General features: G+C 35.1%; 1 protein-coding gene across 1 annotated transcript in view; it reads right to left on the reverse strand.

Annotated features, from left to right (window-relative positions):
* EPHA3 (EPH receptor A3) overlaps positions 1 to 20,769 on the reverse strand; it is a 367,753-nt gene that overhangs the window by 261,887 nt on the left and 85,097 nt on the right. The window contains exon 3 of the mRNA XM_004272636.2: positions 8,674 to 9,334. Within this exon, the coding sequence (XP_004272684.1) occupies positions 8,674 to 9,334 (661 nt within the window). The remainder of the gene's footprint in view (positions 1 to 8,673; positions 9,335 to 20,769) is intronic.

Here is a 20,769-nt window from a genome sequence, read left to right on the forward strand (position 1 = left end):
AAAAGAGCAAACAGCCCAATCCAAAAATGGGCAGAAGACCTAAATAGACATTTCTCCAAAGAAGATATACAGATTACCAACAGATACATGAAAGAATGCTCAACATTATTAATCATTAGAGAAATGCAAATCAAAACTACAATGAGATATCACCTCACACCACTCAGAATGGCCATCATTAAATAATCTACACACAAATGCTGGAGAGGCTGTGGAGAAAAGGGAACCCTCTTGCACTGTTGGTGGGAATGTAAATTGATACAGCCACTATGGGGAACAGTATGGAGGTTCCTTAAGAAACTAAAAGTAGAACTACCATATGACCCAGCAATCCCACTACTGGGCATATACCCTGAGAAAACCATAATTCAGAAAGAGACATGTTCCACAATGTTCATTGCAGCTCTATTTACAATAGCCAGGAGATGGAAACAACCTAAGTGTCCATCGACAGATGAATGGATAAGGAAGATGTGGCACATATATACAATGGAACATTACTCAGCCATAAAAATAAACAAAATTGTGTTATTTGTAGTGAGTTGGATGGACCTAGAGTCTGTCATACAGAGTGAAGTAAGTCAGAAAGAGAAAAACAAATACTGTATCCTAACACACATATATGGAACTAAAAAAGAAAGAAAGAAAAAAGAAAAAGGTCATGAAGAACCTAGGAGAAGGATGGGAATAAAGATGCAGACCTACTAGAGAATGGACTTGAGGACACGAGGAGGGGGAAGGGTAAGCTGCGAGAAAGTGAGAGAGTGGCAGGTACATATATATACTACCAAATGTAAAACTGATAGCTAGTGGGAAGCAGCCGTATAGCACAGGGAGGTCAGCTCGGTGCTTTGTGACCACCTAGAGGCGTGGGATAGGGAGGGTGGGAGAGAGATGCAAGAGGGAGGAGATATGGGGATATATGTATACATATAGCTGATTCACTTTGTTATTAAGCAGAAACTAATACAGCATTGTAAAGCAATTATACTCCAATAAAGATGTTAAAAAAAAAAGGATAGAAAATGAAAGCTAACAACAGCAACAAATAGAGGAAATATCACCTATGATTGAACAGACTAGAGGTTTAATGGAACTAAAAATGATGTCCCCTCAGAATCGAAAACTCCTGTTTGGAAGAAGGTGGACAACCAATTAATGAATAATGAATATACGTAAATTCATTAAAGACAGTTGCTCTCCCTCAAGGTATCTCTAAGTTCTAATGTTTACGTTAGAAGAGATACTGTTGAATTGGTGTCTGTCATATGTAAGTGTTTTAACACAGATTTAAACAAGAGAGCAAGGAAGGTTATACAATCCAATGATACCAATGTATGACAATAATGATGTTGTTCAAATACTATTACCCAGTGCTAGATACTCTGCAATGGGCTATGTATACACTCGCTGGCAATTCTAAGGGGTAGATATTGTTGCTCCCCTTTTGTGGATAAGGAAACTGGGGCTCAAATTGTTTATCCACACAGCATTTCTGGGACTCTTGAGCCCAAGCACTTGTCAGTGACAAGAGCCTTTGGCTAAATGAACAATTAGATGCAAACTGAAGGTTGAGGACAAAATTGAGGAAGTTTTCTGAATCATGTTAATACTACCACAAGTTATTGTATAAATTGGTGAGAAGATGTAAAACTTGAATTAATTAAAGGTTTTATAGCTATTATAAAGCTATCAGAACGTATCTGTTTTATTTGAAAGTTATTTACATTGTTACTTACTGACATAATTTTTATTCAAATAAATTCTTTGGTCTGAAAAGTCATGGGATGCAACAGTTAAAGGCAAAGTGGGAATGGAGTGCTGTCATTTTAAATTCAGGGAACATGAATTAAATTTTTACAGATCAAGGTAAGAAGCCTGATAATCTCAGTGCAGTCATTACAGGATGAATAAATGCCTTAAGTACTAAGTGTGTAAAATTAAGGGATAAAGTTATTTTAGCATCTTCATAAGTAGTTAGATCCTTGTTTTATTATAGGTATGAAACTAGTGGAAATTGATTTTTGCAAGCCAGAAAAATAATATTCATCATAAATTCACAAAAGAGAAAAAGTATTCTCTTGGCTACTATATAACGTATTGTTATTACTTTTCATAATCTATTTATTACTATAATGGTAGTTCAGATGATTCCAGTCTTAGTGTGTTGCAACTGTATATGACCTAATAGTCAAATGCATTCATTTAAAATTAGATAAGATATACATCTTTATGTGCAAGATATTCTTAAGAACCTAGTGGATTCCAAGATATATAATGCGAGGTATGCTCTCTCCAGAACTTACATTCCAAGAATGCATAGTTGGCATAGAAATCTCCCAATAATTATTAATCTAGTATGTATCAAATTGAAAACTTCATCAGTTATACTCTGCTAGGTTGTAGGCACAATGTCCTTTAAAGAGACATGATGTAGTTCCTCCCCTCAAGAAACTTCCAGTCTGAAAACAACTGTAAAGAAATGCTTCTGAATTCATTAAAACATATGAACACCTCGTACTTCTAGAAGATGCACAAAGACTAAGTAGGTGCTAAGAAACATCTAAGGTTTTCAATTTTCTTTAGCTCCTCTGTCAGAGCAAGCAGAATCTTTAAATCATTGTTATTGTAGGCTTGACTGCTTCTTTTTTTTTTTTTTTTTTTTTTTTTTTTTGCGGTACACGGGCCTCTCACTGTTGTGGCCTCTCCCTTTGCGGAGCACAGGCTCCGGACGCGCAGGCTCAGCGGCCATGGCTCACGGGCCCAGCCGCTCCGCGGCATGTGGGATCTTCCCAGACCGGGGCACGAATCTGTGTCCCCTGCATCGGCAGGCGGACTCCCAATCACTGCGCCACCAGGGAAGCCCTTGACTGCTTCTTTAAGAGACTTTCTGAACAGACAGAGCCATGGGTAAAGAGTAAGAGTTGGTAGGTGAAAAAAACATAATTACAGATAACCATCAAGAAATCTAGATGTCTTCATATGTCACATCAAACACACTTTTCTACTCAGTTGCTAATGTACAAGAACAAGGAATAAAGTTAGCATTCCACAATGAACACACACAGATAAAACACAGGGCAACAGATTCTTCAGTGACATTAATAAGGTATTTGGTACATTAAGCTAAACAAAGTTTGTAGGAGGAAGGAATATTTATAGTAACTGCCTGGTATCTGCCTGAAATGTAATTAATTGACTATATAAAAAGCCATTAGCATTCTCATTTCTTCTCTCCAAACTAAATTAAAACAGATAACATAATTCATTAGCTAGGATTATATATATATATATACACACACACACACACACACACACACACACACACACACACATATAACACAAATTTCCCTATGTATTAACGTGAAATTTCCCCACACCTCCAATCTTAAAAAGTGAAAAGTGTTATGCTGAGATGTAAGAAGGATTTCTCAAGTGAAACGAACCAAGTAAATCTTGATTGTCAATGACTGAAAGCAAATGATTAAGTCTCATAATTTTAATTTTTCAATCTGGTTAAAAAGAGGTTTACTGACATCCTATAATAACAACTCAACCTGTAATTTGACCATACTCTCAACATTCAGCAAGTTTGCCCAAATCTCAGGAACATGGCCCAAATAAGGTTTAAGCCACACACACAGTAACTTAGATGCCATGAGAGATAACTTATTTAAAGAAAGGCCATATTTTAAAATTATATATTAGAGAAATTGCTAGAACCAAGTTGATGCATGACTTCTTACTTTCCTTACTAATGTTTATATTACCTCTTAGTTTAAGTTTGTGTGGTTACTTTTATGTGCATTTCTATCTTACCAAATTCGTTATAATAAATACTCTCTACCCTCCTGTAGGTGCTTTTTCCTGTATTTCCAGTTTACTTGGTATGCAATTCCTAAATGATGCTTTAGTTACTAATATTTCTTTCACCATTCCCTTATTTCCTCTCTCTAACCAGTCCTTGAAAGAGAGAGATGCATCATCTTCTACTCTTACTTTTCCCCATCCTCTCTAGCAAAGAAACAGAAGATCAGCAACATAAAGCATCTTATTGCAGAAAATTTTATTTTCCCGTCATTCATCTCCTCGCATACAAATACTTCCTCCCTCAACACACTTATAACTTCTTTTGAAGTTAAAACTATTGACTTACATCTGTTTAATAATTCACTTAAAAACATATGTTCCTTTGGAGGCAGAGACCAAAACATTTTAAAATACACACACACACACACACACATTTTTGAATTATAAACCAAATTAGTTTAGCAGTGATAATGTTCATCTTTCTCTTTCTACTGCGCTCCGCAGAATTTGGCACATAGTAGAGGCTCAATAAATGTTTAATAATTGAATAAATGGTCAAAGCACAACTTTACTACTTTTCTCATTTCAGGAAAACTGGACTGTTGTTAAAGTTTGCATCAAATACAAGAGAAGTATAATGACATGGTTAAAATTCTGGTCCTGTATAAAGATAACTTTGGTTTTATTTATAGTTCTGAAATTGATGGATGAGTTTTTTGACTACAGAATATTTTTAACAATATATTTTTCCTATCAAACAGAGATTGTCTCATTTTCATCATTTAGTTCACTGAACTTTAACTATCCCAAATATCCATGTAGAGTGAAATAAATAATTCAGAATATTTCATTACTAAACTCAGAAAATGACCTATTTAAGAAATTTAGATCCTTTATAAGGCCTCCCTATGGAACAAGCTCAGAACGCAAAACTTTAATGGGACTTCTACACATTATGAGACTTTTGAGATAATGATTTAATAAACAAATTATAAACTGCACCTTCTGGAATGCATAAGCTGGGTAAGTTAGTTAGCCCTTTCTCCCTACCCCAAAAGTTGCTAAGCACAATAGTGATGAGTCCAAAACTCTCAATGCAGAGACTTCTCGTTATTAATAAACAATTTCCACTATTAATTTTGAAATACTCAAAATTAATCTCTCCTTCCCCTACCTTGCCAAGGCAGTTTGTACCCGGTAGAAGATTTATTGGTCTGTCTTGCAATAAAATTATTCATTTATTTATCTGTCTTTCATACTAGATTGTGAGCTCTTAGAAGGGAGATACGCTGACTTATTCATCTATGTTTCTCCGGTGTCTGGTACATTATTACATAGAACTTACAGATGGTTACAGATATTGAATTAAATTTGGTAGACTTTTTGGCATATCTAAGATGTTTGTCAATCCACATATCCAAATTTTGTTAGACATCACCTGGGCTAAGCTTAGTCTTCCCATGACAGTTTGGCTAGTAATTCTTTCTTAAAAACCTAGAAACAGAAAGATGTGATAAATAAACTGAAACAGATGAACCTTATATTGACAGATTCTTGGTTAACTTTGTGCTGATTCTCTATGGTCCTACTCATCCTTCAATACACAGTACTCTAACTCCAGTAGAATCTATGTACCTATGGGATTTCCTGGTCTCTGCCACCACTGGACTGAATCACAGGGAAGAAGTGTGGGTTGAGGTTACAACTGCAACCTTTAGAATCAGACTGCCTGGTTTCAGATTGCAACTTCAGTACTCACTAAGGGACCTAAGGCAAGATATTTAACCTATCAAAGCTTTTCTTCTCATTTTAAAAATGGAGATAATAATAAGGATGTACTTATAGGTTATTTTGAAGGATAAATGAGATAAATCATGGACATAACTTAGCAAATCAGCACAGTGTCTGGCATCCAATAAGTGCTTAATGAATATTTTTAAAAATCTCTGAATTCTTACTATACTTCTCAGAATGAAGTAGATGCTCCTTGAATATCTGTTGAAACAAAGTGAATGAATCTTGTTTTCCTCTGCTTTAGGTAACTGTAAGCCTATGGTTGCTGATCATTGTGTTATAAAATTATCCTGAGGTGTTTAAAATCTGGCTCTATGTGTATGTCAAGGTATTGTTCCATCCTTTTGTAAAACGAAACAAAACAAAACAAAAATGAACTCATGAAATACAGGAAATCTATTTAGTTATCTTTTTCACCTGTCTCTTTTCTAAGTATTACCATTCCTTTTGTGTGCCTGAATTGAAGTACTGCTGATAAAACAATGACTTGTGAGAGTCATAAGCTATTCTGACTAGTCCACAAGCTTATTAAAAACCAACCAAATTTTTAAAATTAAAAAAGGAAAGCATAACAAACACCATCACTACCACTGACAACAACAGCAAAATTACAAGCCTCAAGCCATGATGGCTTACTCTATTACAGATACCAGGCCAGAATTAATTGGTTGAGTACTGGATTTTTAAGACATAGTAGACTATGCACTAAACTGACCTATTAAAAGAAATATTTGTTAAAATAAAGTTGGTTTAGACTAGGTACTACATGTAAATCAGCAAGAAATAGAATACCTTGTCACATCGTCTAATAATCTGAGTACGCAAAGGTTTTCTTTACTTATTACAAAAAGAGAGGAAGCCAAAATTCACCCGGCAACATCAGCAAATGTCAAGATATAACCATAAGAACAAGCTGCACCTTTAAGTTACATCACTGAAAAGTCAGTCCCAATCATATCCCATTTCATGTGCTATCTCTAATTCTACTATAATTATTTTTATTGGTTTATCTTCAAGATTTTTTCTTAGAATAAAAAATTCTATGCTATTTACGCATACGTATCTCTTATTCTGCAACCAGTATTTTTAAATGTTGAAAAAGTCTGTGATAATATAGCATCACTATATCAAGGAGGTGCTATTGATGTCCTTCAATATAATAAACTACAAGACTCAAGGATGTAAAAATTTGACATAAATATTATCTCCAGGAGTAATTTTAACATAGGGTACCATTGAGTAGAATAATAGTTACTTTAAAGAAGTGGTTCAGTAAATTAAAATAAGGTTAAAAATAGAAGCAATTATGAATCTATTGTGAACTTTCTGAAAACAACTTAATGTGACTCTTTTTTAAATTCTTCTACTAGTTATTTTGTCCTCAAGACAGCATGTAATATAGGCTAATTATATGTATGTTTTATTTATTTTTATTAACATTTTTATGATTCTATTTACCTGCTGATACTTATTTTTCTATTTCTTATAAATTTGAATGAAATATAAAGTATCATATAAAATTATTTAAAACCCAAACATCCAAACAATGATTAGGTTTCTTGCTCAATGGAATATTTTATGAGATAGCTCAACATATATTGATATATATTGTTGAGACAGGGACACACTATTCCTTTCTTGGTGTGGACATCAGAGACTGCATCAGTAGAAACCAAACTGGAGGGAATGGACAATTTTTCATCTTCCTGATCTAGGCCTTTATTATTTTATTTAAAATAAATCACACAAATATATCACAAACAATATCATAGTGATAAAATATAATTCAAAGTGGAATATAAAGGCTATTGAGACTTCTCTCCACTCATGAATATACATAAGCAAGTAATAGCTAGTATGTTGTTCCAATTTTAGAATTTTCAAAGCCATACTTAGTAAGAGTATCATGATGGCTCTTGTCAAGGATCTAAATAACACAGAGAAATATCAGACTAGAGTGTACCATTTGCTGTCATTAAAAAGAAATTCTATAAACTACCTATAGTCAAAAGCAAAATGCTATATTCTGTTCAGATTCTTAGAAAGGTCAATTTATGTATAACGTAGATTCATTTCTTCCACATGGACTTGAGTCCTACTGAATGGCCACAAGTAGAATATCAAACTCAATTCTTTTGACAGAGTTTAACAGCAAACAAAGGTATTAACAAAGACTAGATTTCAAGGACTAGTTACTTAAGTTCTCCTGTGTATTTATACATTTAAAAATTTAATAATAATTTCACTGTGTCCTTAAACACAAAACCTAAACAACAAATTTGGGGATTAAGTGGAACTTATCATCTGATATAATCTTCTATGGAAAAGATTATCTTTTAATTGATTTTACTTCAAGTGCAAAGAGATTTTTAATAAAAATCAACTTGATAACACAGTTCAGGTTCTCTGATTCTATATAAAGGATCAAATATGCATTCCCACCTAAGATGTGGTATATATATATATGTATATATATATACACATATATATATATCCTCCTGAGCAGCCAAAAGGGCCAAATCATGAATCAAAATTTAAAAAGTTTTACATTACTCCTCTATACGTTAAACACTGAAGGACAAAACCTGGATTTTTAAATAAAATAATTTTTATTAAACACTAATGCTTTGTAAGTAAACCTGTATTTTAAGCACAGGTGTCACTGAAGAAAATACTATATTTTATAGCAATGAATTACCTATTGCTATGAGAGTGATGAGCACAAACGTAAATAGTCAATGCAGGATCTAATTCTGTTAGACTCAGATTAGCTGAGTGCCAATGATATTTCTTCCCTCTACATAAAAGAGACAGAGACTCTTTTTCTTTCAGTTCGTCTAGGGGGTGTAGGCCAGCACCACATAATCAAACATGCTAATATTTCTACATCAAATTATGAATCATCACATCAAGTGGGATGGATAAATTTAGTCTATAAATAGACTCTGTTCAGTTTGAGGCATGTTTTGCTGCCAAGTGAGTTCAGGTTGGGTTCATTTCTTTCAATTACTCTACCATAAATTCACAGGTAAGAAATACCACTGCAGGGAAAATAGAGAAGACTCTTACCTTGGCACATAAAACCTCTTTCTTCATAGCCAGCATTGCATGAGCACTTGCCAATGGGTACAAGCCATTCACCTTCTGTACTACAGTACATCCTGGGAGGATCTTCTTCCTTAGAATTGTTAACACAAGAACCTCTAACTTCCACCAGGGATTGGGAATCCATGGGTACTGTGTCTGGAAACATAGCCAGATTCTTCACTGTAAACGGACACTTTTTGAAGTACACTCTCACAGACACTAAGGCAACACAAGCACCAACGTCTTGAAAAGCCAAATAAAATCCCTTTTTGTTGACAGGACCTACTTCTCTAACCTCGGTGTTGAGTTTAAGAATACGGTCCCCAAGATCCATTTGTGTGAAACTTTCATCAGCTGCAATGGTGTCAATCTTTGTAAACTGATGTTCTCGGAATTTGACCCCATGATCATCATCAGACTCCATGTAGTATAGGTTGAAAGTCTCCTTGCAAGTTCCCAAAACCAATGGAATACTATTGCAGTCCCGGAGAGTGAACTTGAGCTCCACGTAGATCTTCTGAGCTGAGTTCCTGGGGACCCAGTTTGTCCTCAGCCAATTATTTTGACTATGATCCATGACATTGCACACCTGGTAAGTCCTGATGGGTGTGTAATGTTCATCAACACCGCTGATCTCTTCCCACTTGAAGAATCAAAGAAGAAAAAAAGAGAGGCAGAATTAATGAGTTAAGCATGATGAATAATAGTGCACATAAGATGAGGGTGTCAATGGAATCACAAGAAATACAAAATAAATGAGCAGAAACTGCTTAAAAAAGTTTCAAGACTTTTTAGAACAGTGAAGCAGTGCTGTCTTTGATCCTTAGACAGGTTTTGAGAAGTTTTTAAGTTAGCAACACATTGTTTGTGTTACTTATGATTCTACAACTATTATACCATCTGTTTCTATTACTCCTGTGTCTACGCTTTCTTTATACCATGCCCAGGTTAGCCTATATTGCTACCAGGAAAATACATATTTTTCCATGTCATACTAGAGTTCTAATCTTCTATGGCTCCCCATTACCTATGCAATAACTTCACACTCTTTAGTTTGGTATTTGTGTTTTTCCAAAAACTGGTCCCAACCTACATTTAATTTTTTCTAAAAGTTTGAATTGAGATTAGTGAATTATATGTTCCACTTGTGCACATACTATGTTCTTGTCAATGTGAACATTTTTTACTGTTTTCAAAAGAAATATTGGATCTTCTTTTTTCATGCTATAAAAAAAAGAGAGCACTGGTCTGTGCTCTTTTCTCCTTGATGTTTCCCATAACCCTGCCATGCTTAAGAAACTTTCTGCTTTATATAATATTTATTAAATACCTTTTTTATAAATTTAATTCATGATACATGCTTAGATTAGTTTAATTTTGTTTCATATGCATTTGTTAGATTTTAGACCTCTTCATATCCTCTATAATATGCAGCACACAACTTCACCTTTTGGGAGATGCATAAAAATTATTTTTTTCTTTTAATATATGTAGGAATAACTCAAGAAAATAATAAATATAAAGTTCTTAGAGAATATATTTTAATTTTGTAAATAAATAAATAAATGAAATCCTTCTGAAGCCCATTAGAAATGGGTTCCTAAATTTTTCTCCATTAAGAGAGTTACTTATTTTCATAAGGAGTAAGTTTTAAATACTTTTAAACTAAATCCATGGCATTTAAAGTGTATTAATATTTTTTTCTATTTATTAAAAACACATAGGAATGCCAATCTACAACTTCTAGTCACAAAATGAGATAAAATGTTATTTTTTTTAAATTGATGGTAACCAAAAGCAAAGAAATATGGCATTTATTTGGCCTTTGAACCTCATTAGAGGAGAAAATAATTATTTACATTAGGGTGTTTGAATATCAAAAGCAATTAGTGGACCCCACCAGTGTGAGAAACACAGTTTTAGAACTCCTTATTCCCCTTAGCTCTCCTACCAATCTAAGAGCAAAACAAAAGCAAATAATTAAACAGCACTTATTTTAATAACTTTGATCATTCAGGGTCTGGAATATGAGAGGCACTCATTTTCTGGAGCAAAATTGGCTAGTCTTCATTGTCACGCTCAAGATCAAACAAAGGAACAAATTTTGATTATTTTAGAAAACCCTAGGTCTAACATACAAGATATATCTTAATATAAGAAAATACTCATACTGTATTTTTAATAATAAACAATATATCATTTTCAAACATCCACTCTATAAATGTATTATACGGAGAGCTTTAAAGAAGAAAAGTATACAAGAGATTCTCAGTTCTGAGGATTTTACACTTAGGTGCCTATAATAATAAAGTCACATTCAAAACAAAATTAATGTATAACTTTAATATCAGAAAAAATTAAACAGAGTGAACTGAGTTGGAGCTCTGAAAAACTGTGATGTTAAAAAGTTAGTATTATGTTGTATCTTCTCTATTCCCATTACATTGGTTCTACAATGGCATTGTAAAGCACAGAGCTAACAAAATCTTCAGAGAATAAATGTTTTCTGTGGGCATTTTATAGAACATTAAATCATGGACATAATTATTTAAAAATTAACCAACTGATTTAAAAATTTTTAGTTCAAGATTTCCTTATCAGAATAGATATGAGATTGTACTTCGACTGATGAATCATTTGCAAGTTTCTCCTGCTATGGACAGCATTTTACTAGACATCAAACAGAAATCACACTATGTAAAGATTTTCATAATTCAATGTAAAATATGATTTTACTTATGGAGATCTCACTGTATTTAACATTTTCCTCTCAACGCTAATTGGCAAGCTATCACAAGTCCTTGAATGCAGAGATACAAATTGCAAGAAGATAATGCAAACAGCACCAGCGTGCTTTGCACATGAAAAGGTTGCAGAGAGCAACTGTCACTTCATTAATTTGTCATGAAGACCATATTGCCTGTAAGCGATGGTGGCTTGCCATCTCAGACCACTTGCAAAAAACAGCAGACTCTAGCATTTGCTGAGGACTAGACAGTGGAAATAAAATTCCTAAATGAGCATTTTTGCAACAGCAACGCAACAACAGGAATCATTAATTAAAGTTGCTGTTGTAATGCTTACATTTTATAAATTTAAAGAATACTCATATTTACCCTATCTTCCTATTCCAAGAACTAATGGATATGTTCATAAATTATTAGAGATAACATACTGTCATAGTCATTGCCCCAAGGCCAACGTGGACAATGAAAATGGGCAACAAAGAATTGGTGACATATAGAATTGGGAGGTACAAGGCATCTATCTCTTCATTTTTCTAATCCTTAAAAAAAAATCTGTTCAAGGGGTGTGCAGCAGTAACATTGTCTTCAGCAGAAGGGGACACAGAACTAGTAAGAACTCAAATTCTTTCTAAAGCTCAAATTCCCCAAAATCAATAATTCTGGTATTTAGCGTGGTTCCCAGATTCTTACTATAAGCTTTTATCATTAGACCACAGAGACCAGAGCTGAATTTCTTGCTTTGTTGGTTTTTTTTTTCTTTTTCCAGATCATACAACTATAAGAAAACCACATGTCCAGATCTCTTTTCCCTAGAAGGGTCATTCTGAAATCTATTCCCTGTAGCATAAGCACAGTGAGCCTCCTTATCATCAAAATACAGTGTAAGGTGTAAAGGAGAATCAATTTATATTTACTAGATAGAACAGTTCCTCGTCACTGAGTCAAACATGTATTTTGAGGGAAAACATATTTTTAACAATTAATCGGCACTTAACCTAAAAACTCTCATTTTGATAAACCTCAATTATAGTAATTAAAGATTTATACTCATTGTTGATATTAATTACTCTTAGATACATTTTTAGCTACTTGCCAATAGGGATTAAGGAGGAAAATGTGTACATTTTCTTTAAGAGAGGGAGAACCTGCATTACATTTAGTGCATTGGCTAACATAAAAAAATACTAAGAAAGTGAGAAAAATAACTTCATGATTTACCTTATAAGGTTTAAACCAGTTTCTTAGAAATTTTCAGATGATACTAAAAAGAAAATGATAACCAATATTCTTATGTTTGCAATATTACATTTGTAATTCAGTGGTTAATAAGAAGCACATAGTTCTGCACTTTACAAAGTGCTAATGATGACTAATCTTGTGCTCAATAATTATAAGTGATATTAAATTGGTTCATGTTATTCCTTCTCCACTCATGTTTTTACTCCTATGTTTCTTTCTCTTTGTACACATCATAGCTATTTCGAAATGCAGTGTTCATCTTAGAAATATTTGGACATTTACCATGCATCAGAATTTTAAGCATGGCAATGCATAATCACGTACAGGAAGGATGTTACTGTCAAGTGTCAGGCACAGATATATCTACAAAAATCATTATATTTCCATTTATTCATAAATAGTTTTTCTTAGCCCATAAGTCTCAAAAGTACACACACACACACACACACACACATTTGTAATAGTATCACGTTAAAAGGTAGAGTAAAATAAAACTGTCGAGACAAATGAAAAATAGAATTTTGGGGTTTGGGGAGTTTTGTTGCAGTTGATGATGATTTGGGGTCAAATCAGAGGAATACATTTGTAACCAGAGGATTGAGGAGAGAGAAGATGGGAATTTGATATTGAAAATCTAGCATCAGTAACAAGAGGCAGGCCAGAGTCTAAAGATAAAAAGGCGTAGAAGGTACATGCCTCAGATGGTATGTCCAGTAATCTTAATAATAACGACTACTATCCATTCTCCCACCCATCTTTAACTCATAAGTATTTAGCATAAATGTGATAATAGTATTAGAAGTATCTAGTGGAAAATAGAGAGGACAATGTTCTAGTTTGGGTAAAGTATACTGAAAAGAGCTGGAAAACTAGGAAACTAGTGAAAGGACCAGAGCTTATTATTGAGGAAAGCCAACACAGGGTTTCGGAGAGGGAGAGAAAGAGTTAGGACCAGGAAAATGTATGATCTCTGTTCAGATATTAGGTACATTCTGGTACATTCTGTAGTTAGAACAAGACACAGGCTATTCAAGGAAGTGTCTTCTGAAAGCTTGAGCATGTGGGGGTCCTTGGGACCCCACCAGCCCCTACCTTGGATTCTCTGTCTTTACCCAGAACCTCATACTCACAAAGCTTCCATGTTCAGTCTTAGTACTTCTCAGTTCCTAAAACCCCTAGACGGAGACAAGAACTAGGGCATCCTCAGCTTCACCATTTCTAGGGCTTTAATTTTAGTTATGCTCCTACCAGCTGGGATTGATTTAGTGGTACTGTATTGAGATCTCAGGGCTGTTGCCACATCTTTGCTCCTGTGGACAAATATCCCATATTTCTGAGTACAGTCTGTCTAATTTCCTTACCTCAAAGGTTCTTATTTTTGGTTAAGCATTAGCCAGAGAGCTTTTTTAAAATACTGCTTCATAGGTGCCTATTCAAGCTATTTTTACACTGCCTAGGTGATTAGAATGTGCCTAGGTGATTCCCTAAGGTTGGGAACCAATGTTCTATGTCCCTTGGCCAACTTTTGACCTCAACTTGACCTGAGAGCATACTCCACTATCAGCTTGCAAGACTTCTGAATCTCCCCAGAAACTATGTCTAAAGTTTACAGATAGCCCTGCCTCTGTCTCTGTAGAAGGACCTTTTGCTCAGCCCTCATCCCATCTGTTTTTTGATTCCAGATTTGCCAAGGCCCAGATGTGCCTTATGTAGACGCTCACCTGAATAACCTCATCCTCCACCTCCCACAAAGATTTGTAAGATATTATTATAATAAACAACATAAATCTAATCATAGTGGTCTTCTATTTTGCATCTGGTGGTAAATGCAAAACGTGTGCATTACAGAAATATGTAAACAGTGTGTGTGGGAGGGTTACCTCCAATCACATATTTCTCCTGGTATAAATATAAGACAACTGGTTTTAGACATGCTACAATTTTTAGAGTTTGCTGTAATTTGGTAGTCTCCTACTGTGATTTCTGTAATGATTTGTGATTTTTAAGATGCCTCTATAATAGCAGTGTTATTTGATTCCACATGCATTTATTAAATATTTCTATATGCAAAGCTCAAGTGAAAAACTGTGGATAGTAAAGATAAGTAAAATGTGACTTTTGCTATTCAGGAGTTGATGCTGGAGGGAGAGGTATAAGTATCACTGAAGGCAGATGATGATATGCTGTCTACTTGAGGTGTTGCAAGGAGCTGTGGGGAAAGGAAGGAGTACTGCTGGAAGGAGGTTCCAGGAAAGCATTAAAGAATAAATGGAAAGGTAGGATGACTAGAACTTCCACAGGTAGAAATATGGGGACACACTGAAAGAGATAGTGTGAGCCAACAGGAAGACATGTGAGGACAGAACCTGTTTAAGGAACTGGGTTCTACTTAGGCTGGAATGTAGGGCATTGAGCAGCAGGGATGTGAGCAGTTACTTAGAAAAGAAAGGCCTGGGCCAATTTGGGAATATCAGCTGATATGTGTTTATTTCATTTGCTACCGTGAGAAACTACTGAAAAGAGGCACATGGTTTACTCCGGACTGGGAGTTGGTTCTCCAAAGAGAAGGCAAAGGAGAGGCTTTAGAAAGACCACTGCAGAGATCCAGAAGAGAAGCCTGAAGAAGATGACCTCTGTTGAGTGAATGAACAGTGAATATTTCCCAAAAGATTATAAAGGGATATATTTTTTCTTATGAATTTATATAGGATATGGCTACATGTGCAGAGAGTAACACAGCTCATTATATTATAAGTTTTTGACTACTAAAACATATTTCAGAAAGATCCCTGTTTGTACTGAAAGATTGCAGGCAGCAACAGAAAAAAAAATTCAAGGGTACATGTATGTAAATAAATGTTTCTTTAATTTTTCTTTTATGAAATAGTGTTCTCATTAGATCCTATATATATGATTTGAAGAATATTTAATTAATATTTATTGAGTAACTACTATGTGCCAAGCTCGATATTGATAATGTAGTAATGAAGGAGATAGGAATGGTACCTGTCCTTAAGGAACATACTGTCTTTATGTTATAATCATTATTATATCCATTTTTATTTTATGAAGACATTTTCATTTATTTCTTTGTTCATTATCCTTTCTCCCCTGTATGGTCTCTGGTTTGGCTTATCTTTCTCTCCCAAACATTTAGTCCTGTGCTTAAACCCGAATAACTTATAGAGACTTACTAAAATTAAATATCATGTGATGTGCCAAATATTAAACTTATATAACTAACAAAGCACAGAAGTATGCTTTGGGGTACAGAAGGCATTGAGTTTTAAAAATCAATACTCTGGATAGTTATGTGTCACAGAGTGGCCTTAACCAAGTAAATAAAAGACACATATCATGTTTATAAGTATTTTGTAATAATTTAAAAAAGAAGAAGGAAATGAATTTCTACAAACTATGTGTTAACAAATTTATGATAAAGATTTTTGGAATATATGGTGAAAATTTCTTGAAAGATGAAGAAAAAGGATCTTAAAGTTTGATAGATGGTGGGTGGCAATGAAAAACTTTCCAAAATTATGCGAAATGCTTAAAGATCTACCAAAAAGTGAATTTCTAGCCAGAGGAATTAACTTGCAAAAGATACACTAAAATATAAAACATACCATGGGGAGACCATATCTAAATTCACTGTTGTCGAAACTTTTCAATTAAACCTGCTATTTAAATTTACCTTTCCTGAAGGGAAAAATGCCAGTGTAAAGGAAAGATAGGAAAAGTATACTTTGCACTATAGAGGTTTGATTTTAATGGTGAAATATTTCTATTTATAATGTAAAAGAAACATAATTGCAAAAATGTTATGTTTAGAACTATAACCATGAAGTACATATACCATTATCTGAAAATTACCTCCATAAAGAGCAGGCTAAAATAGTTTAAAAATCATTAGTAAACCATTTATCTATTCTATAAAAGTTGGGGGAAATCATTTATAATTTATCGGAATGTTTTTCACTCTTTCTGTTCATATACAGCCAAATAACTTCACTTTTCTGAGAATAAATTTCCCTTAAATATTAGGGAGTAAAACAATGAGACTATCATGTTTCCAATTCTTGGAAAAATATTTAATATGAAATTGCCCAATAAAAAGGTAATTTTAGAATTCAGTATAACTGCTTGAAAATATGGGGGAGAATTCCATGCACATTGGCTTAACTTGTCTAGACTGAAAACTGTGCTAAAATGGACATTTACAGAATTATTACAAATGGCCAACTACTTAGAAATTAATGCATAGCAGTGACAGCAGTACATTTCATACCAGTTGTGAGATTCATGTAATTTCCTGCTATGATAATGGGTCACAGACACAGTAATTCATAGCAATTTATTATATACCTGTGGAGCACTCACAGTGATGGAAATGAAATTAACTCATGTCACTGTGGAACATATGCTAAGTTTTACAGATCTTCAGATAACTCAGTTTATTTTTTAACACGATAAGTGTAATTCCTGAAAGCATTTTTCTGAGGTGTAAGCTGCTTTACAGCAACAATTTTAAAGCTGCAGCGACAGCTTTGGCTGTTCTTCCCAGAAGTGTGGCAACCCTGTTTCATTGGAACATTTTTAATCATTTATCCATTGAGTATCTTAGGGAGCCCAGATAAGGGTCTAAGCTCTAGAGACAAACAGACACTAGGTTTGAAGCCTAGCTCTGCTCCTTAATAGGAGATTTAATACTAGACTATGATTTAATTTACACAACTGTAAGATGGGAAACATCATAGTAAACTCTTTTTAGAGATGTTGTTAACAAAAGTAGATCATGCATTTTAAACATCTGTAACAGTGTGCAGCACCTGGGAAGCAGTACACAAATGTTATTATTCTGCTAAAGATAACAAAAAATGTCATTGGAATATATGGATTTTTTTCCTTATAAAGTAATAGGAATGTATTTTAAATTCAAGATATTTCTATTTCCTATTCTTACTTCACTAGTCTAGAGATTCTTCAAATTTATCTAAGGTCACCACAGTTTCTGACAAGTGCAATTTATTTTACTGTTTTGAAATTCAATAAATATAATTAATGACAAAAGTTGACTATTAGACTGCCTCATATTTATATTATAAATGAGCCTGCTGTCTTTTATCTATGATAAATTTGCTATTCTATGTGGAGTAAAGTTTTGCCAATGTTATTCCACACTTTACTAGGTACTATAGTTCTATAACTTTATTAGACATTTGACTTCAATTCCTTTCACTATTCTTTTTAAAATAAAAATTATATGATCTATCTGTATAACCTATTAATGGACATATGTTTTAATAAAATAAAAATATTTATTATTACGTTTTTACTTCATACTGGTCACTGTGTTAAGTTTCAGTTATGGCATGTCTAAATGGCGATGATAATAGTACCTTCCTTAGAGTATTGTTCAGTTGCTTAGTGGATTATATTGGTAGTTAATAAGTGCTTACATAGTTGTTACCTGCTAAGTAAAACAAATATTTATTAAGCACTTACATGTTACAAAATTGTTTTCTGGTGCTACCATTATGATAAAGGTGCAGAAGTCATGGTTTCCTGACCTTGAAAAATCTTAATTATAAGAATGGAAATATGTTAGTGTAAGCCTAATGTTAGACTGTCATTCGTTCATTAACAGAAATCCACTGTGAACCTGGCACCCTTCTATGCCCTGGGTACCTCCTTCTCCATGGAAAAAATAACAATAAAACCACTAGTGTTGGGCTTCCCTGGTGGTGTAGTGGTTGAGAGTCCGCCTGCCGATGCAGGGGACACGGGTTCGTGCCCCGGTCTGGGAAGATCCCACATGCTGCGGAGCGGCTAGGCCCGTGAGCCATGGCCGCTGAGCCTGTGCGTCCGGAGCCTGTGCTCCGCAGGGAGAGAGGCCACAACAGTGAGAGGCCCGCTTACCGCAAAAAAAACCAAAAAACAAAAAACAAACCACTAGTGTTTTCATTGAGCTTATGTTCTCCTTAAAAGAAAACAAAGAGTAAACACACACACACACACACACACACACACACACACACACACACACACATGAAAGGTGAGGTGATGATAATCATTATAAAGAAAAACAAATGTGAAAACAGGCTAAGGGGATAGAAGACCATAGGTGGGTTGATGAAATGACATTTCAAATAGGGTAGCCAGGGCTAAGTTCTCATATTTGCAGCCACTTGGATGAAGTGAGTAACCAGGCCTAGAGAATATCTGTGGATATAGCATCCCAGACTGAGAGAACAGAAAGCCCATTGGCTGTGAGATTGAGGGTGGTGTTGTAATCAAGGCATAGCAAGAAGGCCACTGTGGCTGAAACAGAGTGATCCAGTAATGAAGTGATGAAACATTAGGTCAGAAGGGAAGTTGAGTATAAGAGCATTTAGGTCCTTGTTGGCCATGTGAGGGACTTTGGATTTTATTTTCAGGCAAAGGGGTATCCAGTAAAGGGTTTGGCCAGAGGGGTGACATGATCTGATTCATGTATTTAAATGGTCAAGGGCTGATGTGTGAAAAACAAACTGTAAAGAACAAAGATCTATGATGTGAGATCATTAGGAGGTTATTATAATAGTTCAAATGACAGAGGATAGGATATTATTGGTAAAGGTGGGGAGAACAGATTCTGAAACTCTTTTGGTAGTAGATCCGAAGGACTTGATCTGCTGGATTGGGTGCAGGATACCAGAGAAGGGTGGAGACTGCGACATACACCATCAAAGAGTGGCAACAGCCAATGTGAGACCAGAGAAAGAACAGCAGCCAGGAGGTGGCATATAGGCAAGAAACTTAAACACAAGTGGAATTTTGACTAGTGAGATTGGGTGATGACGGAGAAAGAGGAAAAATAACACATTCCAGGCAGAGGAAGCAATACGTAAAGGCATAAAAACACAAAAATACCAACTGAGTTTGGGGATTATGAAGCTGCTAAAGTGAAAGATGAAGCTAGTCTTTCCTTGATTAATTTGACACGTGTTTATCAGAACTTGTTATGTACTAGAGATTCTATTAGGTGCTGCAATTACAGCAGTGAACAAATGGTCGGAAATCTCTCTCTTCAGGGAGCTGACATTCTAGTGGGACAGACAGACTAAAAACATGTGAAGATATAAAACTTATGTCTTCTTATATAGTGGTATTTTAAAAGAATGGCCCACAAAGACCTCACCAGAGGTGTGGTTTAATTAAAGGCCTGAAAGGATGGTTCATGACAGAGAAAGACTTCACTGGGCAGGTGATATTTGACTAAAGGAGAATGGGTACATCAGGAAAGAGCATTCAAGGCAAAGGAAATAGAAGTAAAAAGCCCTGAGGAGTGTGTCTGGCATAAAAAGCCATAAGGAGTGGAGTGTATCTGGAATGTCCTAGGAAGAAAGAAGAAAAAGAGTATGGTCAGGACAGAGGGAGGGAGGAGAAGAGTTGGAGGAGTTTAGGTCCAATCCTAGGATCTGAGCAGAGGACTGAGAAGACCCGCCTTTTCACGGGATCACTCTGGTTGCTATGAAGAGAACAGCAGAAAATTAGAGGAGTGGACGATGATCACGTGGATAGTTTGCAATGTAATTGAGGTTTTCCTCATCACTCAAGAGATTCAAAGATCAGATTTAGGACGTTACTTTGTGTGTGTGTGTGTGTGTGGTACGCAGGCCTGTCACTGTTGTGGCCTCTCCCATTGCGGAGCATGGGCTCTGGACGCGCAGGCCCAGTGGCCATGGCTCACGGGCCCAGCCGTTCCGCGGCATGTGGGATCTTCCCGGACCAGGGCACGAACCCGTGTCCCCTGCATCGGCAGGCGGATTCTCAACCACTGCACCAACGGGGAAGCCCTAGGACATTACTTTGACAAGAGTATTAAGGATGGGTTGGAGGAGGAATGGAAGGAGATGAATTAGAGATATTGTAGTTAACCAAGGGAGGGGTGATGGGAACTTGTCCATTTTGTTCATTATTGATTCCCAGCACCCAACACGGTTCCACGTATTCCATTTATTGAATGAGTAAATGAATGGGTTAATTTTTGAGTGCAAATAGTATTTCAGACGTAAAACTCAGACTTGGCAATTGATGGATATTTGCTTTG

This window comes from Orcinus orca, chromosome 5, assembly GCF_937001465.1.
Source record: "Orcinus orca chromosome 5, mOrcOrc1.1, whole genome shotgun sequence".
NCBI lineage: Eukaryota > Metazoa > Chordata > Mammalia > Artiodactyla > Delphinidae > Orcinus > Orcinus orca.